This window comes from Carex rostrata, chromosome 8 (genome assembly GCF_964058835.1).
Source record: "Carex rostrata chromosome 8, lpCarRost1.2, whole genome shotgun sequence".
In the NCBI taxonomy this organism is placed as follows: Eukaryota; Viridiplantae; Streptophyta; class Magnoliopsida; order Poales; family Cyperaceae; genus Carex; species Carex rostrata.
In genome coordinates, this window is record NC_135925.1 from 685,147 (window position 1) to 707,659 (window position 22,513).

The following is a 22,513-nucleotide window of genomic DNA, read 5'->3' on the forward strand; positions in this document are numbered from 1 at the left end:
GTAAAATGAACATATTTTTATTTTCAAAGTTCAAACAGTCAATCCGAACCGTTCATCTTGTTCTCCATATTAATATGTGCTTGGAGACCAAATTTTACATTTTTCTGAATTTGTTTACTATTTATTAAGATGGGTACAAAATTCAATGGTCTGAATTTGATATTTTTTGTACCCATCATAATAAATAGTAAAAAAATTCAGAAAAATGTAAAATTTGGTTTCCAAGCACATATTAATATGGAGAATAAGATGGACGGTTCGGATCGACTGTTTGAACTTTGAAAATAAAAATATGTTCATTTTACAAATAAGTCCTTAGGTCCATAGAAGCATCACTCTAACTTATAACAGTTTGTTTCTTTGATATTTAAACTTATGTTTAGAACAATAATATCAAATAATTTTAGTTTGTAACATCTATGTCCAATGAAATTAGGATGGTTAAAAAAATAAGGAGCTTCATAATTAGCCAACTGCATTTATGTATACATGATATTTGATTTTAAAGCTTTCTGCTGCGCACGGGTCAATTCTGACCCGGTTAGAAGTTGCGAAGGAGAAGATAGAGAGACGGGCTGGGCGGTCAAGGCAGAAGAGAACTCGGGCAGGAAATTTATTAAACGAACCGACGCTGACGGTGGGGTACAGGTTGAATACCATTCATTTAAGCCAAAACAGAAGCTAACTGTGCAAAGCAAGCTGAGGTGGCGATCCGAGCAATCTCATCTCCCATTTCTTAATTTTCTTCCACATTTAGAATTGTCTATAAATATAGAATAGGACTGTGGAATCATATTAGACAATTATCAAGTATTTTGAGTGTTCTAGCTATATGTTTTGGTCTTGTGCCGTGCATGTATCCCCATTTTCCATTGAATTTTAATAAAATTGTTTGATTGTTCTCTATTCGTGTTCAATTCATGTTGTTCTAAGCCTTGTCAGATCTAGGATCTGACATCACATATGTGCATCTGTTGTTAGAGCGGAACAAGAAAATTTAGTTATGAGAACTGAAACTTAAAATGTATAATAATTAATTCGTAATTAGTGGAGTTTCAACTCAAGATCTCCAAAGTACAAAATTGAGTCTTAACCACTAAATTACAAACTCACATCTAATATTTTATGAGAAAACTGAAGTATATAAAATTCAATTAAATTTCAACCTACATAATTAAAAAATTAAAAATCATAAGAATAACTTAGCACCTCTAAACTGAACTAAGTGTAGATCCGGACTTCTCTTCTCTGATGCAGCCAACTTAAGAAGTCATTATCATAATTAACACTTATAATAAAATAAAGCAAAAAATACCGTTTGAACTTGTGCATCGGCGTGTAATTGAGCTTGAATGGTTCGTCTTGGATGCCATCAATAAATAAATATATGACTAAAGCAGATATATAGGAAAGGGAGCAGATCACCTGCCCTCCGGGGTGCAGGATTTTCCTGCCCCCTCAGTCACTGTGGGGTGGGGTCGGATTTAGGGTGGGTGGGGCCGGGTTTAGGGTTTAGAGTTTAGGGGGCCCACTAACAGTGACTCTGGGGGCAGGAGATTCGATCCCTATAGGAAAAGCATGCATTACCAAAACCTATTAAATTATAGTTAGATGAATTAATACATGCCATGCCATCAAAGGGACAGCAGTGCAAGGGTTGGTGCTTTTCTTGATTCTTTGCAACCAAATTCACAAAAACCAATTGGATTAATTTGAAGTGCATGTTTGAATTTCAATTTGGTTTCCACGTACTCTTGATTAACACTTTCCACCTAATTGATGTGATATGTGTAGGTTTAATGTTCTCCAACCTAATAATTGCATATTTTTCTTGTGCTAGTACAGATATATACAGTGCATACTGATAATTGGAAAATTCACTGTGTTGTATTTTTGTATTTGGTGACAACATCATGAAAAAAAAAAAAAACAGCTTTTTTTAGTTTAAATGGTTTAAACAAAACACAGAACAAAGGATCTTGGACCCCCCCCCCCCCCCCCCCCCCCCCCCCGAAAAAAAAGGACTCTCTTTGGAACGGACACAAATTAAAATAACCAAAACTTGTTTTGTGAATCATTTTGATAATGACAAGTTGCATTACATTACTAAGTAACTCACCAGTGGCCAATACAGTAAAAGATGTAATTTTTGAAAGTCCAATTCATTAATTAATAGTCCTAACTAATTTATATCAGTTTATTAAAGAATGATATCAAACTTTATAATTATGATCCTTGCTAAATTGTCAGAAACCAGAAAAGCATGCTATTCAAATTTGCAATCCCCAATCATGCTAAATTGATTGAAGTAATTAAACAGCACCAAACCACTTGATAGAGAATATTATTTTAATCCTTCTTTCTTTCTTTTCAAATTTCACATCAAAATTACATGTTATGGTTGGTAGTGGAATGAATGCTGGGAATGGGAAGCGTTTATGTACTACTGAAACATAAATTTTGAATAACTTATTTATTACTGTGTTAAAAACTATTCTGAAAGGACAGATCTCATATGCCAAAAATGAATCATTTTGGCCTTAATAATGCTTTATTAATAACTTCATCCTTTGGGGTCCCTCAAGGGTTAGATTTAATTCATAACACCATTAAAACCACGCCATATCCTTCAGGGAACTTAACCTTTGTTCTAAAGGCACTTAACCTTGATTTTCTTTTTTATCTAATTTATATTATATGTAGAGTCTAAACTGTAGACAAAATTAATTAATTTAAGGATTTTATTTTTTTTGTCCTACCTACAGATATCAAAAGAAACATATTCCATCATGGACACAATAAAAGCAAATTTCTGAGTGCTGTCAAATTGAATTGGTACCTTTCTTATTGGCTAAAAGAAGCTAAATTTCATAGGAGCTTGTTTCATGATTTCCAAATTCTCGGTTGTGTCAGATCATCTGACACCAGTCCCTTCTATTGGTCACCATCTAAGGTGATTTTCTAAAAAACTATAGATTCTGGTAATATAAAGGGTAATAATTCAATTAACCACTAGATTTCATAATAATTTAACACCCCCAACGCCCCCTCCCCTGGTAGACCCATATATGTAAAGGGCAATCTGCTGAATATATTGTTTATTTGTGGAATACAGTAGTATTAGCACATGTCAATATAGTTCCAGTAAGTACATGAGTTATTATAGTGATAAAATTGGGACATCTCATGTTAAATGATTCATGAAATTTGCTACCTAACTTTAGTATGACTGTTGCTGATTTGAGAATTGAGATGGTACTTGGAAACTACTTCAGTTCAGCATGCTGCACACGAGCTTTTGCAAAAAGAATTACGTTGCACAATTTTCATGTTTCAAAAAAAAAAAGGTATTCAATTCAATTATTAGCTTGTTTGCAAGTAAACAAAAGATGTTTTCAAAAGTAACCAACAAAAGCACCACCTATAATTTGCTCATGGAATTTGTTCTCCTGCTTTGACAAGAATCCTCTCTTGTACTAATGTCCTGTATGCATTTTTTTTCTCTTTTACTTTATCAATAGAGGTAAGTTGTGTGAAGTTTCCAAAAGCTTCAAATCAAATTATTGTTGCATTGTCCTTGTGAACATTTAATTGCTGTCTGTTTAATTACTATCCAGTACACATAGTAGTACACTTTTACCAATGAATCTGGCAAAAAAAATTGGTACAGTGGTGTATAGTGTGGTTCCCTATAAGTGTTCTGTTTACAAATTGCAAGAGTTTGAAGTTTCGCAATTTTAGAACATTTAGCCTCAAATTCAACCAAAAGTAATTATTAAACCTCCCTGTTTTATACTGTCACAAAAAGCATTCAATGGCCCCTCAATTGTCCCCATATTTGTCTTTGCAGAGTCTCTGTCTCAAAGGTGCACGGAGATATTTCGTTTGGTTGTAATTAAACCAATAACCCCGGATTTTTTAGGCCCAAGGGCCCATTAAAGCCCATTTTCATTATGATTAATATCCCAAGACCCCCCCCCTCCATATCCTGATCCTCTGCATTACCTCACCGTTTGAATTTAAATTTGGACCATCAGATCATAATCCAGAACAATGCAGGCCGGCCTCATTAAGATTCAAGTCAACATATGAATCCCATCCCCCCCCCTCGAATCTGTATCACCCCAGGTATCTAAGATGCAAGCCATAAATCTGGCCTGTTTTTTTCATGGGGCACGAATATCAAAGCATACCTCTTCCAACCCCAACCGGCTTCGGATTGAGTTTGGTCCAACTGGGATTAATTTGGACCGTCCATTTTTTTAAATTGTACCTCAGGTATCTGGGGAGAAACCCTCCCCCCAAACCTAAATTGGATCCCCTAAAGTAACTCAATTTTTGAATTTGGATCCGAATTGTCTGATTTATACCCACAAAAAAATAATAATAAATAAATAAATAAATAAGAAAAAAAATAAAGGATCACATGCTAAGGGAGTTGGAATAGTATGAATACCGCTCGCTCACCATCCGACTGAAAGGGAGTTACTACACACACAGTACACACCCATGACTGGTGCTACTCTCTATTAATACTAAAATTGGATAATACAAATAGTACCGTGGATGTTTTCCACTTTGTATCACCACCAAAACTTACTGGACAGCTACCAGAATTCTGTTCGGGCATAATGATATCTGGTGGCCATACATATTTAAAACTTTCTCATGTAACTATCATCTTTCTTCTTTTTTTATACTGATCAAATGATCTAATTTTCATCAAAAAAAAACAAAACAAACCAAAAATTACACCATATATAAAAAAAGGTACGTATATATATGGCGTTAGCGTATATATATGTACCTGAATAATAAATGTCCCAGGCTAAACATATTCAATGTGCCTGTCATGTATTATTCTGTCACTCACTACTCGTCCATACACATTTACGCTACGACTGTACGACGTATGCTGTTTACAAAAAACCCGTATCTATTTAATACAATGTGTATTTATTAATTTTATTGTATAATTTTGTTCCAGGTTTTAATTCAATGTGACCTGTAATATCACGAGAAGAAAAAAAAAAAAAAGTGTTTCAAACCTGTAAATGACAGAATAGTATGGGCAAGGTAAGATGCACAATATAAATGCATGAGTGCAGAGTACATAGTCAAGTTGTTGTTTATTTTATTTTATTTTATTTCTGGTCTAAGGAATTAGGCATATGTAACATGTTTAAAAAAGAAATTAGAAACATCACATGATGTAATTAAGGGGCCTCGCTGAGGCTGACCGTTTCCTCTGTCACACGTCTTCTAGCTCTTCTAGCTGTCTTTACCAGTCACTGTAACTACCTACCTGCAAGTGCATGCATCCAGGTTCCTCACACAGGCCACAGAAAAGCAGAGCACTGGTCGCCTCCAGGCATTTTAAATTGGAGAGGGGATGACCAATTTGTTTTTATTCAATTTATTTTTGGCAATTTGCACAATATAAATGGAGAGGGGATGACCAGTATGGACCCGTCAAACTGAATCCGAATTAAATTGTCACTATGGTTTGCTATACATGATAGGTAAAGTATTTTGTCGGATATGCCATTTTTGCCCACTGTATACTAAAAGTGCAGGAACAGAAATATGTTGTCAAATCAATTATTAAAGGGTAAATTTCGCTGGAAGTCATTAAACTTTGTTATTTGTTACGAATTGATCACTCAAGTTTGATTTGTCTCTTTTAAGTCACTCAACTTTGTTATTTATCTCAATCAAGTCTCTCTATACTTTTCCATCCAAAAATTTAACGGAATATTCCTATTCTGTCCAAAAAATTAACAGAATATACTCATTTCCTCCAAAATATTAACGGAATTAGCATATTCTATCCAAAATACTAACGGAATTAGCATATTCCGTTAAAATTTTGGATAAAAAAATAGAGGAACTTGATTGAAACAAATAATAAAGTTGAGTGACTCAAAAGGAACAAATCAAACTTGAGTGACCAATTCGTGACAAATAACAAAGTTTAGTAACCTAACAGCGAAATTTACCCATTATTAAATCATCGAGTTGCGCACCTCAGTTTCAACTCCAACATGCAAATTCCATTTTCATTATGAAATGTAAGAACAATCCGGTAATCCGCTGCAGTTTAGTATTGCAACAAAAGGGAGATTATTGCTGTGCCAAGTTCGCCATTTGGTAAAATGGATCCGAATCCCTTTCAAGTAACTCAAAATTTTGAGCTTAGATCTGGACCAATCCGGCTCAAGGTAAAACGAACAGAGCCCCTTAAATATTCATGCCGGAGCAGATCGAACGGTCTGAATCCAAACTCAAAATTTTAGTTGCTTTAGGGGATTCAAATTCCGAAAAAATAGGCTTCTAGCAATATTTGAAGCCTAATACATGTAAGACAATCTCAGAACAAGCAACAAACACTGCGTCTTCCAGCAATCTCTTATATCTATTTATTTATCAGTTGCTGCTCTTGTTTTCTTTTGATATGGGTATATGATCAAACAAAAGTCAAAATAAAGGAGTACCAAAGAGTTCACTGTCCAATCACTAATATAAAATTTACTAGGTACAAAGGCTGAACAAAATCACCAAAAAAAAAAAAAAAAAAACTACACAACATTACCCGGTCTAACTAAATCACATGATGCACCAGAACCATTACTTTGCCACTGAGACACTGGCTCTATCTGTATCTGATCCTTTTCTAATTAAAAACTAAACAAGTTATTATAGAAGAGATACTAAAATTTACAAAGACCACATTGGCCAAACCTACTATGTTATTACGGTTAGGTTGCACCAATCCAACTAACCAATAGTCACTCGCTATCTCTGTTGTTGCACTACATATATTTTGTTTCTATTTCAACTTGATACATATATTATGAAGTTCTCTTACAGCCAATGGTTCAGATGTAGATTGGCTTTACATCACTGGGCCCGAAAGTTGCATTACAGGAGGGACACTTGCGTTGACGGTTCTCGAGGGCCTTTTGCACGCATCGATTGCAAAAGAGATGATAACATTTTGCAATCACAACCTAAAAGGTAATATTAATTTTTAATTTGTTTGGTTAGGAAAACTTAGGGACAATACTAGAGAAAAATGAAGCCTAAGCAACTTGAAATGAGGCCTAAGAAAGTTATGAAATATTCAGTTGAACAAATATGGAAAACAGGGAAAATATTAGACACATGAAGAATTTCAAAAAAAGCTTTAGATAATTTTTGCTTCAACTTGACTCCAGAAAAATTAGAACTATTTGCAACTAGCCCAAATAATTTTCGACGCTTAAATTATTTACAAGAGGCTATCCAGTATTACTTTTTAACCTTGCCTCAACTTTAGCCAGCAAGGATTGGCTCTATGCTTCATGCATGCATGCATCTAAAATAACTAACTAAAGTATAAGGAAACATATATTTACAACGCCTCAATAATACCAGGACTGCATGATATGTATGCAAACTGTGACCCTTAGGTTGACTTGGAACGGGTTTGGATTTTCTAAACATATTTGCAACTTATTGCCCTATAGGTAATGAGTACACATAACTCTTCCCCTTACCTTCAAACAAAAGGCCATAGTAAACAAACACCTTACCCAAGAACTCATCAGAGAAACTCTTGCACATACCACGACAATAAAAAGGGAAAGAATATGTAGTAACGTTCAATTATCATAGGTAGCCCTACTAATTGCAAGTATAGAAAATATTGGGTGTAATTTGCATAATCCCCTTGTATGATATTTTATGTCAACAATAGTGAGGTCACATCTTATGTTTGTAAAATATTGGCAGTCCTATTTGTTGCACGGAAAAGAGCTGGATATACCTCTTTCTGACGATCACGGCAGATGCTGCATTTGAGTATTCCCCTCAATTCACTAGCCTCCTCTTTGAGCTTGCGCACACCTGATGACCCCTCAGCCTTCTCTCTAAGGTAGGATAACCTTTTGGTTTCTCGTTCCAAATCATCCTCTAGTCTTTTCTTACCAAACCTGATGCAAAGGATAATAGCACGTAGTGAACTCAATCAGTTTTGTTTTATTCTTTTTATTGACATGACAACTTACTCTTCAACTCGGTATGCATGGATAAAGCCACATTTAGGGGCATTCATTGGATTGGTTCGGTTAAAACGGAATTAAAATAATCAAACCGAACTTTTATTCAGTTTCAAAATTATAACCGAACCACCCGAATTAAACTTGTCAACCAAATAACAAGCAAACCAAAATAACCAAAGCAAATTTCGGTTTGTTTAGTTGAACCAAACTAAGAGAGATTAAATTTTAAAAAGATCAAAACTCAATACATACACAAATACATTTAATAATCATAGAAATAAATATGAATTATCAATTATATATACAAATTATTGACATTACGTTCAATTCTATACAAAATATGTAGATGTTCTAAAATATCCAAACCAAAAAGTTTCTTCATTTTAAGTCTAAAAAAAGTAAGCAGTGAGGGAAAAAGGAAGCAAACCATCAATCACACTAAAGCATGGATTTCAACAATATAGAGTTTGGTTGGTTCCATCTATTTGATTTTGAAAATCTAAACTGAACCAAATATAAAAAACCGAAATAAAATTCAACCGAATCGAACCATTATATCTGAACTTTTTTTGTTAGGTTGAAAACCAAATAAACCAGACCCAAGGAACACCCCTAGCCACATTCAAGCTTAAAATAGTGTTACAAAATGCTGCAGGTGCAAAAAAGTTACTATAGTAGCCGTTGGGTTTAGCTAATGAAGTAATATCTGTGTCACCTAAATTATTACACTCATGAACTAAGACGGATTTTTCCAAACCTGTTTTGAGCTTCTTACCAAAAGCCATATATGGATTCAGTCATGTGGATATGTAGTATTTCAGTTGGGCCTTACATTATTAGATCACATCAGCGCCATGGATTCAACTGAACTCACGTCCATATATTCATGAGAAAATATAATGGTACAAACATTTAATATGAAGATCCACACCGACATAGCATTTAATAGAGATGTGTGAATACAGATGAAAGTTAAGCTCTGAATGCGGATACAGATAATACTCTTCAATTGCAGATATGGATTGAGCATTCTCATCTACTTGCAAATATCTACTGCAAATATTTTGTACAATCCAAATATGGATTTATCATCACCCTTTTAAATGCAAATGCAGGTGTAGCATTATTCTAGATACGGGTACAGGATTTCAATCTACATGCCAAGATTTATCATCCCCCTTTTGAATGCAAATGCAGGTGTAGAATAATGCTCTCAAGCAGATACAGATGTAAGATATCCTACATTGCAGATACAGATACAGTATACTCAACTGGCAATATGGATATAGCATTGCCCTCCTAAATGTAGATACAAATAATGAAACACCATAATTGTTACAAGATATCAGATATGATCACAAATGCACTGTTACTCTAACGTTGAAGATATGACTACGGATACTGCGTATTCATCAACAATAAGCCTACCGCTGCAAGAATATTATAATTGTAAATGCTCCTTATGTCTTATAGTATTACTAGAATAAAAAACTAAAGTTATAACTTGTATTGAGGCGCTAGCATTATATTGTACATGTGTCATAAAAATTTCCAGGTTGCATATGCTGCGGTTTGAAACTTCTCTCAAGGCACTGACCTAGAGTAAATTATTTGTTCACATGGATGTAAAGTAGTATGTGACCCCCTCAGAGCACCCTTTTGTGTCAAGTTTATTTAACTAGTATAGTTGTGCCTTGAGTTAATCAAGGTTGACAAATCAATATCAAAATTATATTGGATTGGCACTTCAGTTGTCAAGTCTAACACTTTCACCTGGCTTAAACTGACTGCTTAACTCTACAAGATCAGCACTTCATCCAAATTTATATTTTTATAACCGTGACTAAGACAAGGTTAAAACTATTTGTTGGGGCCCAAAACTTCGATTACCACTAAGTTTGACTACTGCTGGAGACGAGGACTAAGGATGCAGTGCCACGGGCTGGAACTGGGACTAGAGAGAGAAACAGTCCATATCAGCAGCTAAGGCCCACAAATGACAGATCAGTGATAAAGGAGAAATTTTTCATAGATGACGTTTGCCTCTGTTTACTAATACAAGGTTTCAAATTAGGCGCATATATAAAGCAGTACCTCTCCTTATCTAACTCTATAAGCAGCTCAGCCTCTTCGGTCCGGCTCTTCTCCAGATTCGAAAGAACGTCTTCAGCTGATTGCCGCAACTTTTGAGACTCGGCCCGCACATCCACTAGTTTTCTCTGTGCATTTCCTAAAGAGGTATAAAATTGCCACCTATCCTGTTCGAGCTTGCTAAGTTGATCTGATAAAGTTTTCAACTGCAAAAAAAAAAAAATCAAAGGAATTTTTTTTTATGCAAAATAAGAATAAAAGGAGTGCTCATTTTCCCCACAAAAAGGGATTGAGAAAGAATTGCTGAACTGATATGATATAATTTTTTTTCCGATATAGTACATCTATCAATATACATTTTATTAAATCTAACACCTTTTAATTGACCATACTGTAGAGGTAAACATGGAGCTGTTACCAAATGGATAAAATCAAAACTATACCCAAATCTACATTACATTAAATGAATACAGATACTATGGACATCAAACTTCAAAACTATATTCACACTAATACAAAGGATAAAAAGTTAAATTGTACCAAAAAATTTACGTAGATTTACACAAATAAGAAAGACACGTATGTAGCAGAACAAACATTTATACTATGATAACATACAAATTTCGAAGCACAAATGAGATAAAAAAAACTCATATAGACTTTTTGACTGGCATATGGATAATAACCGTGCAAAATATTAGACTTTGAACAAAAAAAAAAAGAAAATTATATTTTAATGAAATTTGAAAAGATCCAGAAATCTACATCCATATCCTTATGCAAGGGACTAAAGTATCTGCATGCATATCATATTCTTTTGACAAAATCTAATATCTTAAACATATCCATATTTTTCATGATTATCCACATCCGAATGGCTCACTAATGCAAAATCAGACTGAATATCCAATCCATTTTCATGAATATTGTCATGCCTTCTATTGACTTTTAAAGGGTCCAAGTAATTCATCATGATTGCCAGGTATCACTTATCACACCACGAAAGCCAAAATAAAAATATTAGTTGATTGTTCGATGGTTTTACCTGGTCATCTAATAGTACGATTTTTCCCTTGTACAAATCCAACAAAGAGTTCGAATGTTGCATCTTTTTCTTCAAGGTTTGAACTTCAAGACATAGTGCTTCTTGCATCTGTTTAGCTTGGACTCCCTCCATAACCAGCTGTAGAAGCATTAACGATGGAACATATTATATAACAACATATAGGGACACTTGATAAACTTGTAGTTCATCAAATTAATCTTATGACCTACCATGCCACCGAATTCACCATGGTACAATACACTCTGGTTATATAACAAAGCGATATCACACACAGTCAGTCTGTACTGAAAGAAACCTAACCCATACAGTAACCGAACTTAGACAAGGAGAGAAAGAAAGAAAGACAGCTGAAGCATGAATAGCCCAAAAGCAATTACCTTAGTGTTATGATCATCTCTCTCAGCAATTTGTTGGAGTAACTGTTGATTTTGTGTTTGTATGTCTTCATACGCTTGTCCAATACTCTATTAACAGAAATAAACAAAAAATGAGAAACAAACCAATAGCCATCTAGTAACCTACTTCAGAAATTGGGAAACCATTAAAAATTTTAAAAAAGATTGCACATCCAAACCTCAATTTCAGAGAGGTATGCATCGCCTTCTTCATGCTTTGACTTCAGATTCACAGATAATGCACCCATCTCCCTATATGTTTAAATGTAACAATTCCTTACAAACATAGTACAAGAATTAGTTTTTGATATTACAGATTCAAAAGATATCTAAGAAAAATGACCTTCTGGAAGCTTCTAGATTCTGCCTAAGTTCTGTTATGTCAGCTTCAGCAGCTGCAAGTCTCTGTTGAGATAGAGCCTCCGCTTCATTTGCTTCTTTGACTCTCATCTCCAAAATGTGCTCATCAAGAGACATTTTCAGGCTCTCAGCATAAGCCCATGCTTTGTATTCCCTATCTTTCAATTCCATCACATCTCTGTCACAGCATAAGCCACCTTAAGCTTAAAAACTAGTCTGAAGGATAATTAAAGTTTGAGTTAATGGTCATACAGCTGTACCTTGGTCCAGTAGATTCTTGTTTAAATGCATCAATAAATAACTTCGACTCATGGGTTAACTGCCTTATATCACGAGCCTGCAAGGAAAATGAAGAAAACTGATAAGGTGGCTGGAACACCTATCATAACATGATAGAATAAACTTTGCTAGTGATACTCTACATAGCATATATCATCGACGGAAAATAGATACAAAAGATAGATGTCAAAGGCCCTCAACAAGTTAATATACCCATCCCAGAGAGGTGAAAATGAAGTGCAAGAAAGAGAAAGAAGTTGCATGCTCAAGTTGATACATGAATAAATGATACCTTTGCTTTCAACCTCTTTATTTCTGAATCAGCATGAGAAGCTCTATTAGATAAAGTATCCAACTCATTTTCCTGTGTAAGAAGTAAAATGAATAAATCAAGATCAACACAAACAAATTAATTTTTGTATCGGCATATATTAGTTATCCGAAAACCTTACCTTCTGTTTCAACATGCTACAAAGTGACCGTACTTCGGCTCGCAACAAGTGCAGATCAGAAGAAGCTTCTTTATATTTGTTGAGTTCACTTTGCATCATGGCCATTTCATTAGGCAACGATGACACAAGTGCCTTGAACTCTACTATAATCTGCTTCCTACCTGAAAATATGACAAATACAGAATACTGTGATACACAAGGCAAAATTACATGGGAGAAATGATTTAAGGAAAATGTAAATATTATCTATTGTTACCAAATTACAGTGATGCGGTAAATAGGGGATGTAGCTGAAATGATAAGTTTTTTTTCATTTTAAAAGATGAAAAAGGTGATCAAAATTTTATTTTGTAGCCCTAAACATCATGTCACACTAATAACATGTGCAAAATTATTACTTGAGATTTGCCAAGAAAATTGCCAAAACCATAATTACTTGATATATTGTATACCATATTGCAAGTTAAGCCATCAACCATTACTGAGGTCCAAAACCAAAATCATCTATATACAAAAGTAAAATCATCTATCAAAACTTTTGATAGATGATTTTACTTTTGTATATAGACTTCAACAACCTTTCACGAATCCTAGGACATTAGCACTTTAAGATAAACATCAAATAGTGAGTACCCAACAATGAAGGACCAATACTGGCTACATAGTACACAGTAGTAATGAATTTGGGTACCAAAGTTAACCTGTCTCACATTGAGATTGGGATGTATTCCTGGTCTAAAAATTCAAGTGATGCGATAATGAAGCATATTTCCATTATATCTATTTATAAAGTTGTAAATTAATATGGCAAGTTTATAAAACCTGGTTCTCTCAATGCCTCTTCAAGCTTCCTCTCCATTACAGCTCTTTCTTCAGCTAGTTTTTGCAAATCCTGCTCAAGCTCAGAAAACCTAGACTCATAATATGAATTCTTCCTCTGAGAAATCTCTCCTATATCAGCTTTGAGTGATGACTCTTTTTCACGCCAAAAGAATTTATCCTTCTCAATCTGATACGAAGATAATTGAAAGATTTAAAAAAGACAAAACAAGGTACCAATTCTATCAAACCGCAATTATAGCAACAGTAAACTACCTGTAGTTTCTCTGCTACAATGCGAAAATGCTCTATTTCAGACTGTGACCTTGTCAGTTGCTCATTTAATAACTGGTATGTGGAGGTTGCCAATACTGCATTCAAATCCATCATAGTGTTCTGCAAAGAAAATATGAACATCATATAATTTTGTCCAGATGACAAGTGAAACTCAAATTGACATTAGGATAAGACTTCTGCATAAGTTTGTCGTGATTTTCATCTCAAAATAGCCATTGTGCTAACACTGTATTAACATCAAAACCAGAAAACTGCAAATGGGGGTGCCAGAGATCAGACTAACCTGCCCTAACAGCCAACCAGGCCACCATGTGTCATTAAACAGAGGTTAAAGAGTTTCAGGGAAGATAATAGTTGGGTTGGTAAGTTCTAATTATTAAAACCTGTATCCAGCTGGGTCCGGCTCGGCCAAACTTTTGGAAAGCCAGGCTTTGAAAAAAACCAACCTGGCTCATTGACATCCTTACTATGTATAACTTGGGGAAATAACAAGTTCCATACAAAAGTTATGATATCACTACAGTACGTAGCAATGTCAAAAAAAAGATAGCACTTATGTGAGTCCACATCTGCTGCACTTGGTGATAACACCTAGTTGCCGCACTACAAGTGGGGCACCCAATCAAGTTTAAGCGGCCTAGACGTCGAGCAGATTTTATAGGATCTTTATTATTTCAATGGGGCCCACATGGTAGCCGGCCCATTGCCTTGGCATTGCCATAACCCTTTAGGGCGGGAGAATTGGAGTCAAGTTTCCACCAAGGTTATCAACAAAATCACTAGACAAATACTAGCAGATTCATCTTTGGCTGTCAGAGTTTTTGGCAGTGTTTTAAAATGCAGATTAAAATATTCATGCTGAAGGTCATTACAAACCGCATATGCATATTTGCATGCAGATTAATTTTATAATGTTTAGTTTTATACTATGTATTTACATAAATAGTATATGAAATGAAGGCACATTCTAATCACAGGGCCGAAATGGCCTAGTGGAGTTGCACTTGGATGATAAGTCACTGATCAGGAGTTCGATTCCCGCATAACGCAAGTTCGGAACAAACTTTCCTGTGCCATTCTCAAATACGAATTGCGGATTTTCTGCGGCATAATATCGTGCGGGTCGCATATGTGCCCCACACACATATGAAGCGCCAAATAGTTGTATATGCGGCTGCATGGACAAATCCGCAATTTATCCACAGCATGTCATTTACAGTGTGGATAAATCACCGCATATGCATATGCAGCTGCATTTTAAAAATTTTGGAGCGTAAATAGTTGTACTTGTTTAATTTTATGGACAGAACAAACCTTCATATTAGCCAACTTTTTCAATGTTTCCACTCTCTCCTCGTGAAGTCTTTGAATATTCACCAATCTCTCAGATACAAGGTTCTGCAATAGTGTCAAAGGAAAATCAATCACCAATAAATATATACTAATTCCCCAGTATTTTAATACCGATACCAATAGCAGAGAGGTATCATCGCCGACAGTGAGCATCCTCCATGACAAGATGGAAAACAAGTACAACTTAACATGTCCTAAAATTGGTTCAGAGATCTAGATAATATTAGCCAACACCTGAGGTAAAGGGTTCGTCACATCTACCTGATATGCTATGTTTAGGTATTCAACAAACATAAAGCAAGGAAAAATAATATATCCTCAGGGTGGTTTTAACTTACCATCTGTTCCCTATAAGTTGCTTCAAGATTTTGTAATTCCTTTTGCTTATCCCTAAGACTATCTCCATTCACGCGTTTATTCCCAAGTACAGGGAAAAGAAGAGGTGCATTTTGAGAGCCATCTCCAGCCTTGAGAGCAGCTAGCCTTGTATTGGTCTCTTCCAGCTCAGTAATAGTACATGCAAACTCCTCTTCATTTCATAACAACAAACAAAATGTTAGTGCGGCAGGAAAATTGACAGCCTCGACTCCATATTTCTCCATTAAATAAGCACTGTAAAAATAACGTGTTTTATAATAATAAAAAAAAAAGTTAGGCTCAGAAATTCACTAAAAACATGATAACTGTTGCTGATACCAGAACAAGAGTACAGTACAGTACTTCTAGAAAATAGAATAACACAAAAGCAACATAGATTGGATGAGTTTCTTGTAAATTTATTCATGCATCGCCCATAAATGCAAACATAATAATATAATGAAACAGGCATAACTGGTAAGAAATAATATATTAGGCTTCTCTAATATTGTTTTTCTTTTTTAAAATGAAACGGGCATAAAGTGTTTGGAGATGCAGTAAAAATACTGATTATTTAAGTTTAATCCACACTAATACCAATCATTACCATGAAACCAAAAAATGTTTGGATGCAGGTGGACACTTTTACCAACTATGTAGAGAATAACTATAGGTCAAGGCATCAATCTTTTCAAGTGCTTATCCATAAAAATATTCTTAAGCAGGATACCTTGTAACCTTCTCAGCTCAGCTTTATTCTGAACACTGTGATCTCTCTGACTCTGGATCTTCTCCGACAGCTCTCGGTGCCTCAAATGGACATCATCTATTTGTCGAAGAGCATTGTCAAGCTCATCCAAACCACCAACAGTAGTTGTGTTTACTGAAAGAAAAAAAAAATAATGCTGAAGTTAGGAGAGATCTAGTATCATCTAGATTCAGCATTCTCTACCAGTGCAGTGCTTTTAACTATACCAGAAGTTATTACGTACCAATTGCAACTGCATCTCACCCTGTTTGAGCTAGTCGAAGCACTTAAAAGTTGTAAAGAAAACCATGCATTAAAGCTTATATCACCAATCTACAAGTATTATAAACATATCACTCAAAATCTTACATTTCTCGGTAACCAAATCAAGAAGGGATGTGGTCAACTTCCTGCTTTCAGACCATGCACTTCGCAGTGAAGTTGAAGCCTCTTTCATTACATGACCAACTGGTAATAATGAGTTGTTGGTTTGATTTGGGGACCCACAACCTGAACTCTCTGCTGTGCCACTCTCCATGACTCTGCTTAGGAAATCCTCTTCTATTGAAGAATAGGCCTCCTCTGAGGTAACAGGTGCCCCATCTAGCCTCACAATTTATAAAATTGATATCATTAACCAAAGGGATGTATATTACTTGCCTCAGCCAAAACAATTTAAGTCAGGATTTTGCCGCTGTAATTGGACGACGCCTATAGTATTTGGGATATTTTAAAATACAACTTTGGTTCAGATAATAATTCAAAATATAAATTTTGCCCAAAAGATAAATCAAATTACCAACTTAAATTGATCCTTTCTGGTACTTATAATGTTTGTGCATGTTAAATGGTTCTTGCACAATAAAATGCCATCAGTACCATTGATTATACCAACTATACAGAAAATGCTCCATTGTGCATAGATGTACTAAATGGCAATCAAAGCCCGTATTATATGATGCATCAACAGAATAGAAGTCTAGAAGCTGCCTTATAGGCTCTATGAAACTAGAATATAAATGACTTACCAATTTCAGGATAGACGAATCGACGTCTGCCAAGTTCATCAAATGTCATATTACCAACCAGCTGTAACAACACCCCCAAATTTCCAAATTAAATTAATTACATATGACAGATCAAGGATATATTATCCAAAAAAAAATCTGATGTACACCCCTACAAACTACAAAATATAATAGATATCCCTACAAGACAAGAAGCATCCAACTACAAATAATGGACTACCAGCACTCAAGTAGACACCAAAAACTACAGAGTTGTAATGATGTGTTATAAAATCTGTTGATGCTGGATTTCCCATCCCTAGATTATACAACATAACATGATCTAACATCTAACACTCTAATTATGGCTAGGCTTACGATTTGCAGTTTTGCATCTGTTGCTAAATGATGTCTACAATGGATTAGCATAGAAGACAAGCCCTGAAGTTGAATTTGCCAAAGATCAATGGCAAAAACCTTTTGATACACTCACTATATACTTAAATTTACTCTTTTCAAGTTCATCAAATAGTGTGTTCCCCGAAACTAATAATAAATAAACAGACGTGCAAAGGTATGAGATTATTATTGCTGTTTACTTAATAAACAGACATGCAACCTCGTTTTGCAAAAATCCTTAAAACCTGTACCTTAGGATGTCTTTTATTTTGCCACATTGCTATTCATGACCTTAAAATATTATTGAAGCAGTCTTATGTTTAAGTTTTGAATTTGTGGAATAGTCCTCATTATATACATGTGCCTATTTATTATGACAGCCTCAAAATGTTAATGATTGAATCACACCTACTTTTCTCACTGCAAGAACCAAAGATAAATATGGCACATATGAACTGTGAATACGATGTCACGCTCCACAAAATAGTAAATGTCACCAAAAAGCTATTGTGGTTTCATTAAAGTACATTTCTTTTGCTCTTATTGATTAATAGTGTATGAGTTGGGAAAAGAAAATTGACTGTAGATAGGATAAAATTAATTAATATATTAACATGACATTTCCATCACCTACTTCAAAAACATCAAATTCATGGTTGGGAATTATTTGCAAATATCTAAAAAATGTGGTCTAGTTAAATTGCATATATTGAATTATTGGGTGTCACTAGTAAAGTATTGAGTGTTATTTGCAAGGGGTAAGGGACAATGTTACCTTCATACAGAAAAAATAACAAATTACGAGTACTTCACACATTTTTTTTTTAAATATGGCAAAGGCTAGTATTCATATTTCTATATTTCCAATTTCTAGTTTATCAATTATACTGACATTCGTCAGAGGGCCCATGATAATGTCACTAGATCATTACAACAGCAACAACAACAACAACCAAGCCTTTATTCCCAAACAAGTTGGGGAAAGCCTTTACTCACTAGATCATTAAAAAAAAAAAATTCACCTGTTGATGCGATTCCTTAAGGGAAAGTAGGGTTTTAGGGTAATCCTTCTGCTTCTCCCTTAGCTGGATGTATTTGCTCTCAAGTGCACGGCATTCCATCTTTCTTGCCTCTAATTGCTCCATGAGCTTTTGATTTTTGTACTTCAGCACAGACAGATCAAGCTAGATCAATCAAAGAGCAATATCATTTGATGTCAGTTTAGCTGATTAGAAGATATTGTCTATAAATAAACTTAGGCAATGCAACCATGAGTCCATGACCAAGAGTTTTCAAATAGCCCACTATAGCACCTCTATATATTTTCAGACACTAAAAGCCATGCAGAACATTGAAGAATACTAAGAAAATGCAGCTATAACTCCTATAACAGTCTGCAAAAGCCAAAATTCGCTATAGCTGTTTAAATATCTGCAATAATACATTACTACATGAGTCGTTCGACCAATTCCTTTTTTTTATATACTTCTATTTAATTGAATTTGACTTGGTCTATAGCAAAGGTTGAAAATTAATTAAACTCTGCACTCTATCCCTAAAGTCCAATAGTTGTGCAAGTCTCTCTTTCACAAGCATGACTCTTCTCTGTAATCGCCAAGCATACTCTCATCTCTTATTCCCTGATTTCGGGCTCAATTTTTCCAAAAGTTCTTCTCTCCTCTACGCACACACCATTGTTCGACCTTTGATCTCATTTTGAGAAACTGTGTGTCTGTTAAGTCAGAACTTCATGTAAAAAAAATTAAAGCCTTTTATTCTTCTAGTCAGAGTTGAAAACTATAAATGTTAGTGTATTTCATACCCTTCCTATGGTTATTTCGGTGGTCAAATTTATCAGTAAGCCTAGAAGACTACTTACATCTCAACCAATGAACACACGTGATGTATTTTTAATTTGCCAATCAATTGGATCACTTCTTATGATACTTAACCTAACCAATTACAAACTACTATGAATTTTGACATATCAGTAACCATTTTTCAATTGTTTTTTAATGTTTTTTAATATTTCTATTTTTGTTGGCACAACAGCACCAATACAGACGCAGACTGACTCATATACATGTCAATGATATTTTCATTTAAATATTTAGATTTTAGCAAAAGAAGTAAATTCTGTGAGTGAAGACATAAATCTGTAACCCTATGTTCAATTTATATCATATTTTTTATCATTTTGTATAGTAAAAACCACTATTGGTATGAATTAGAAGGTTAGAACATAGTCCAGACTGCCACACTTTTCAATGCAGACTTTATGTTGTGTATTCAAAACTTGAGATCTGTTATAATATTACGCTTGATATGGCACCAGACTTACCAGGAAAAACTACCAGATATTGGCCGGTAAGTTTTCATGAAAATAAATTTGCTAATCAAACCAACAACAACAGGAAAAACCAAATTAACCCAAACAAGAACAAGAAAACAAATCATATACTAAGTACCAGTCTAGAAACTATTCCGGTACGGGTCCTGTCTTACACTATCCTCATATTTTTGTTCCCTTCTAATTTCGATGTAATTATATCTAAAAACTAGATCACCCCCATGAAATTACAAAATTGTACCAGAATAGTAATCATGTAATACAGCACTACAATCCCGAACCAAGCTGTGAAGTACTGTTAGAAGCCCTTAAGAGAATGGATTAGGTTCAATTATAATAAAAACCAGTGGGTAATTAACAACAACAACCAAGCTTTTATTCCCAAACAATGGGTAATTAACAAAACTACAAAAATCAGATCAGTTCAAAGCATATATTACTAACCTCTTAATATATGACCAAAAAAACAATTTTGCAGCAATTACAATCAGAGCCAGAAATACCACTAAGGCTGCAATTTTGACCATAATCCAACCACAGAAACCCTAATTGTTGTTTCCAATTACACTATTACAATGGGATGAAACAGCACAGCTATGAGATAGATAAACCAGATAACAATTACCTTTTTATCCTCAGAGATGGGGGCAATTGGCTTCTTTTTGGTGGGTGTGGGACCCCCCATGGGACCCGCAGTGGGGGAGACGGAGGTGAAGTGCCGCCGCTTCCGGTCCGGCTCCCCCGTGCTCCCCATGACACTAATTTCTAAATTTTCTAACAGAAACTGGAAGAAAAAACCCTAGCCCAGTCCAATACCTCACATATAACAAAAAGGCACAGAGGAAAAGCTTATAAAACCCGACTTTTTAGATACAATAAAGGAGAACAATTTCAATTGAGGCGCTTGGGGATTTTTTCCGATTTCTCGGATTGATCGATGGGAGAGAAGGGGAAAAAAATGGCAAATAAAAAAATATGTATAAATAGGAGAGAAATTGAGGAGTAACGAGGGAGAGGGATAGGGTAATATGTAATTTAGTGGGTTTTTTTTTTACTTCTATTGGAGAGAATTCTTGCGAGATTCCGAGGTTTTACGGAGAAGAGGTGGAGAGAAGAGAAAGAAGAGAGGGGGTGAGAGAGAACAGAAGTGGGGATTGTGGCGAGCCAACTTGGTTTTCTCGGCTAGCGTTGTAGAGAGAAAAAAACAGTCAATCGTCACGTGTCCCTCACGTGTCTCATCGAAGTGGCGCTTTCACCAAATGGAAAGCATTAAGCAGCCAGCAAGCTAAAAAGATTTAGTATTAATTGTCAATATTTTGAAAATGTTAAGTCAGAAATTATAATTTTTGTCGACATAATCCGACATATTTACAAAAGTTTTAGGATTTATTAGTTGGAATACGACATGACTTTAGTTTAATAGAATTGTGTTTATGAAGATTGAATGATGGGTTATGTTTTTCGTTGCTTAAACACACTAGAAATTGTAGGGTATTTGCAGTGGAGTAACAACGAATTCAATCTGCTAAAACCGATCTACTTATCGTTGATGCATTTCCATGCAAAAATTTATAAATTTTTGAGTTCATTTAGTATACAGTCAAGTGATAAAAAAAAATAAACAATGAATGTATTAAAATCATTATTTTTTTTACTGCTTAACTTTATATTAAGTGAACTCGAAAATTTAAAAAAATTGTATGTAAATGTATCAATGATGAATTAGATTGGTTTTAACAAATTGGATTCGTAGATTGACATATCGAGACAATAGTATAGAACGTCTTATGCTATTCATGGCATCTTAACCAAACTCTTGATAGTATGTATGTATATACATAATGAGTAAGGCTATAATAATTTGCAATGCGCACATATTCATATCTTCGTTTTGCAAGTTCAAATAGTTGATCCGAACGATTCAACATAATTTTTATATGGAAAAGTACCTAGGGAACCAAATTTTACATTTTACTATTTCTTTTAGATAGATAGAAACTCACCTGATTTAAAAAGTTCTGGACATTTAAAAATTAGTTAATTTTTTACCTATCTAGAAAGCTTTTGATCCGTAGGCATGTTTTTGTGTGGTGGTCAATACGGTTCAGACTTTGTGTGTAAACTTTGAAACTAAAATATAAAATTCATAGTACAAACTGATATGCACATGATAAAGTACCATAACCTCATACAGTCATACATACATAATAATGGGGTCATTCGACAATATATATACATAACAATGTTAGAAGACAATAATTGAAAAACGATGCGGAGAAGTATTAAAAAAAAATGCTAAGAAAAGTATGGAGTTCGCCCATACAGTAAAGAATATCCTACTACTGAGATTTAGATCAGGTGAGGTAACTGATCCTGTCAAGTTAGATCAAGACCGTTCAATTTGAATTTACATGAATTTTAAAACAGCCCCTTATATTCTAAATAAGCATAAAAAAAAAAAAAAATTTAGCTCGGCGAGAACTAGTAGGCCTTAATCG

At 34.7% G+C, this 22,513-nt stretch overlaps 1 protein-coding gene across 2 annotated transcripts; it reads right to left on the bottom strand.

Annotated features, from left to right (window-relative positions):
- Positions 1-6,501: 6,501 nt before the first annotated feature.
- HUB1 (histone mono-ubiquitination 1) lies at positions 6,502-21,322 on the bottom strand. 2 transcript variants are annotated; one of them, XM_078307750.1, is made up of 19 exons: positions 20,641-21,322; positions 18,688-18,849; positions 17,288-17,348; positions 16,629-16,862; positions 16,242-16,394; positions 15,493-15,683; positions 15,116-15,199; positions 13,781-13,900; positions 13,508-13,694; positions 12,686-12,846; positions 12,526-12,597; positions 12,215-12,291; positions 11,938-12,132; positions 11,774-11,846; positions 11,577-11,663; positions 11,179-11,316; positions 10,137-10,339; positions 7,808-7,973; positions 6,502-7,010 (listed from the first exon to the last, which is right to left on the bottom strand). In XM_078307750.1, the coding sequence occupies exons 1-19, from the start codon at positions 20,767-20,769 to the stop codon at positions 6,879-6,881; spliced, it is 2,625 nt and encodes an 874-aa protein (XP_078163876.1). In that variant the 5' UTR covers positions 20,770-21,322; the 3' UTR covers positions 6,502-6,878. The 2 variants fall into 2 exon arrangements, with proteins under 2 accessions (XP_078163876.1, XP_078163877.1); XM_078307751.1 differs by lacking the exon at positions 6,502-7,010 and adding an exon at positions 9,382-9,472 and having other exon boundaries at positions 7,817-7,973.
- Between the last annotated feature and the right edge of the window lie 1,191 nt (positions 21,323-22,513).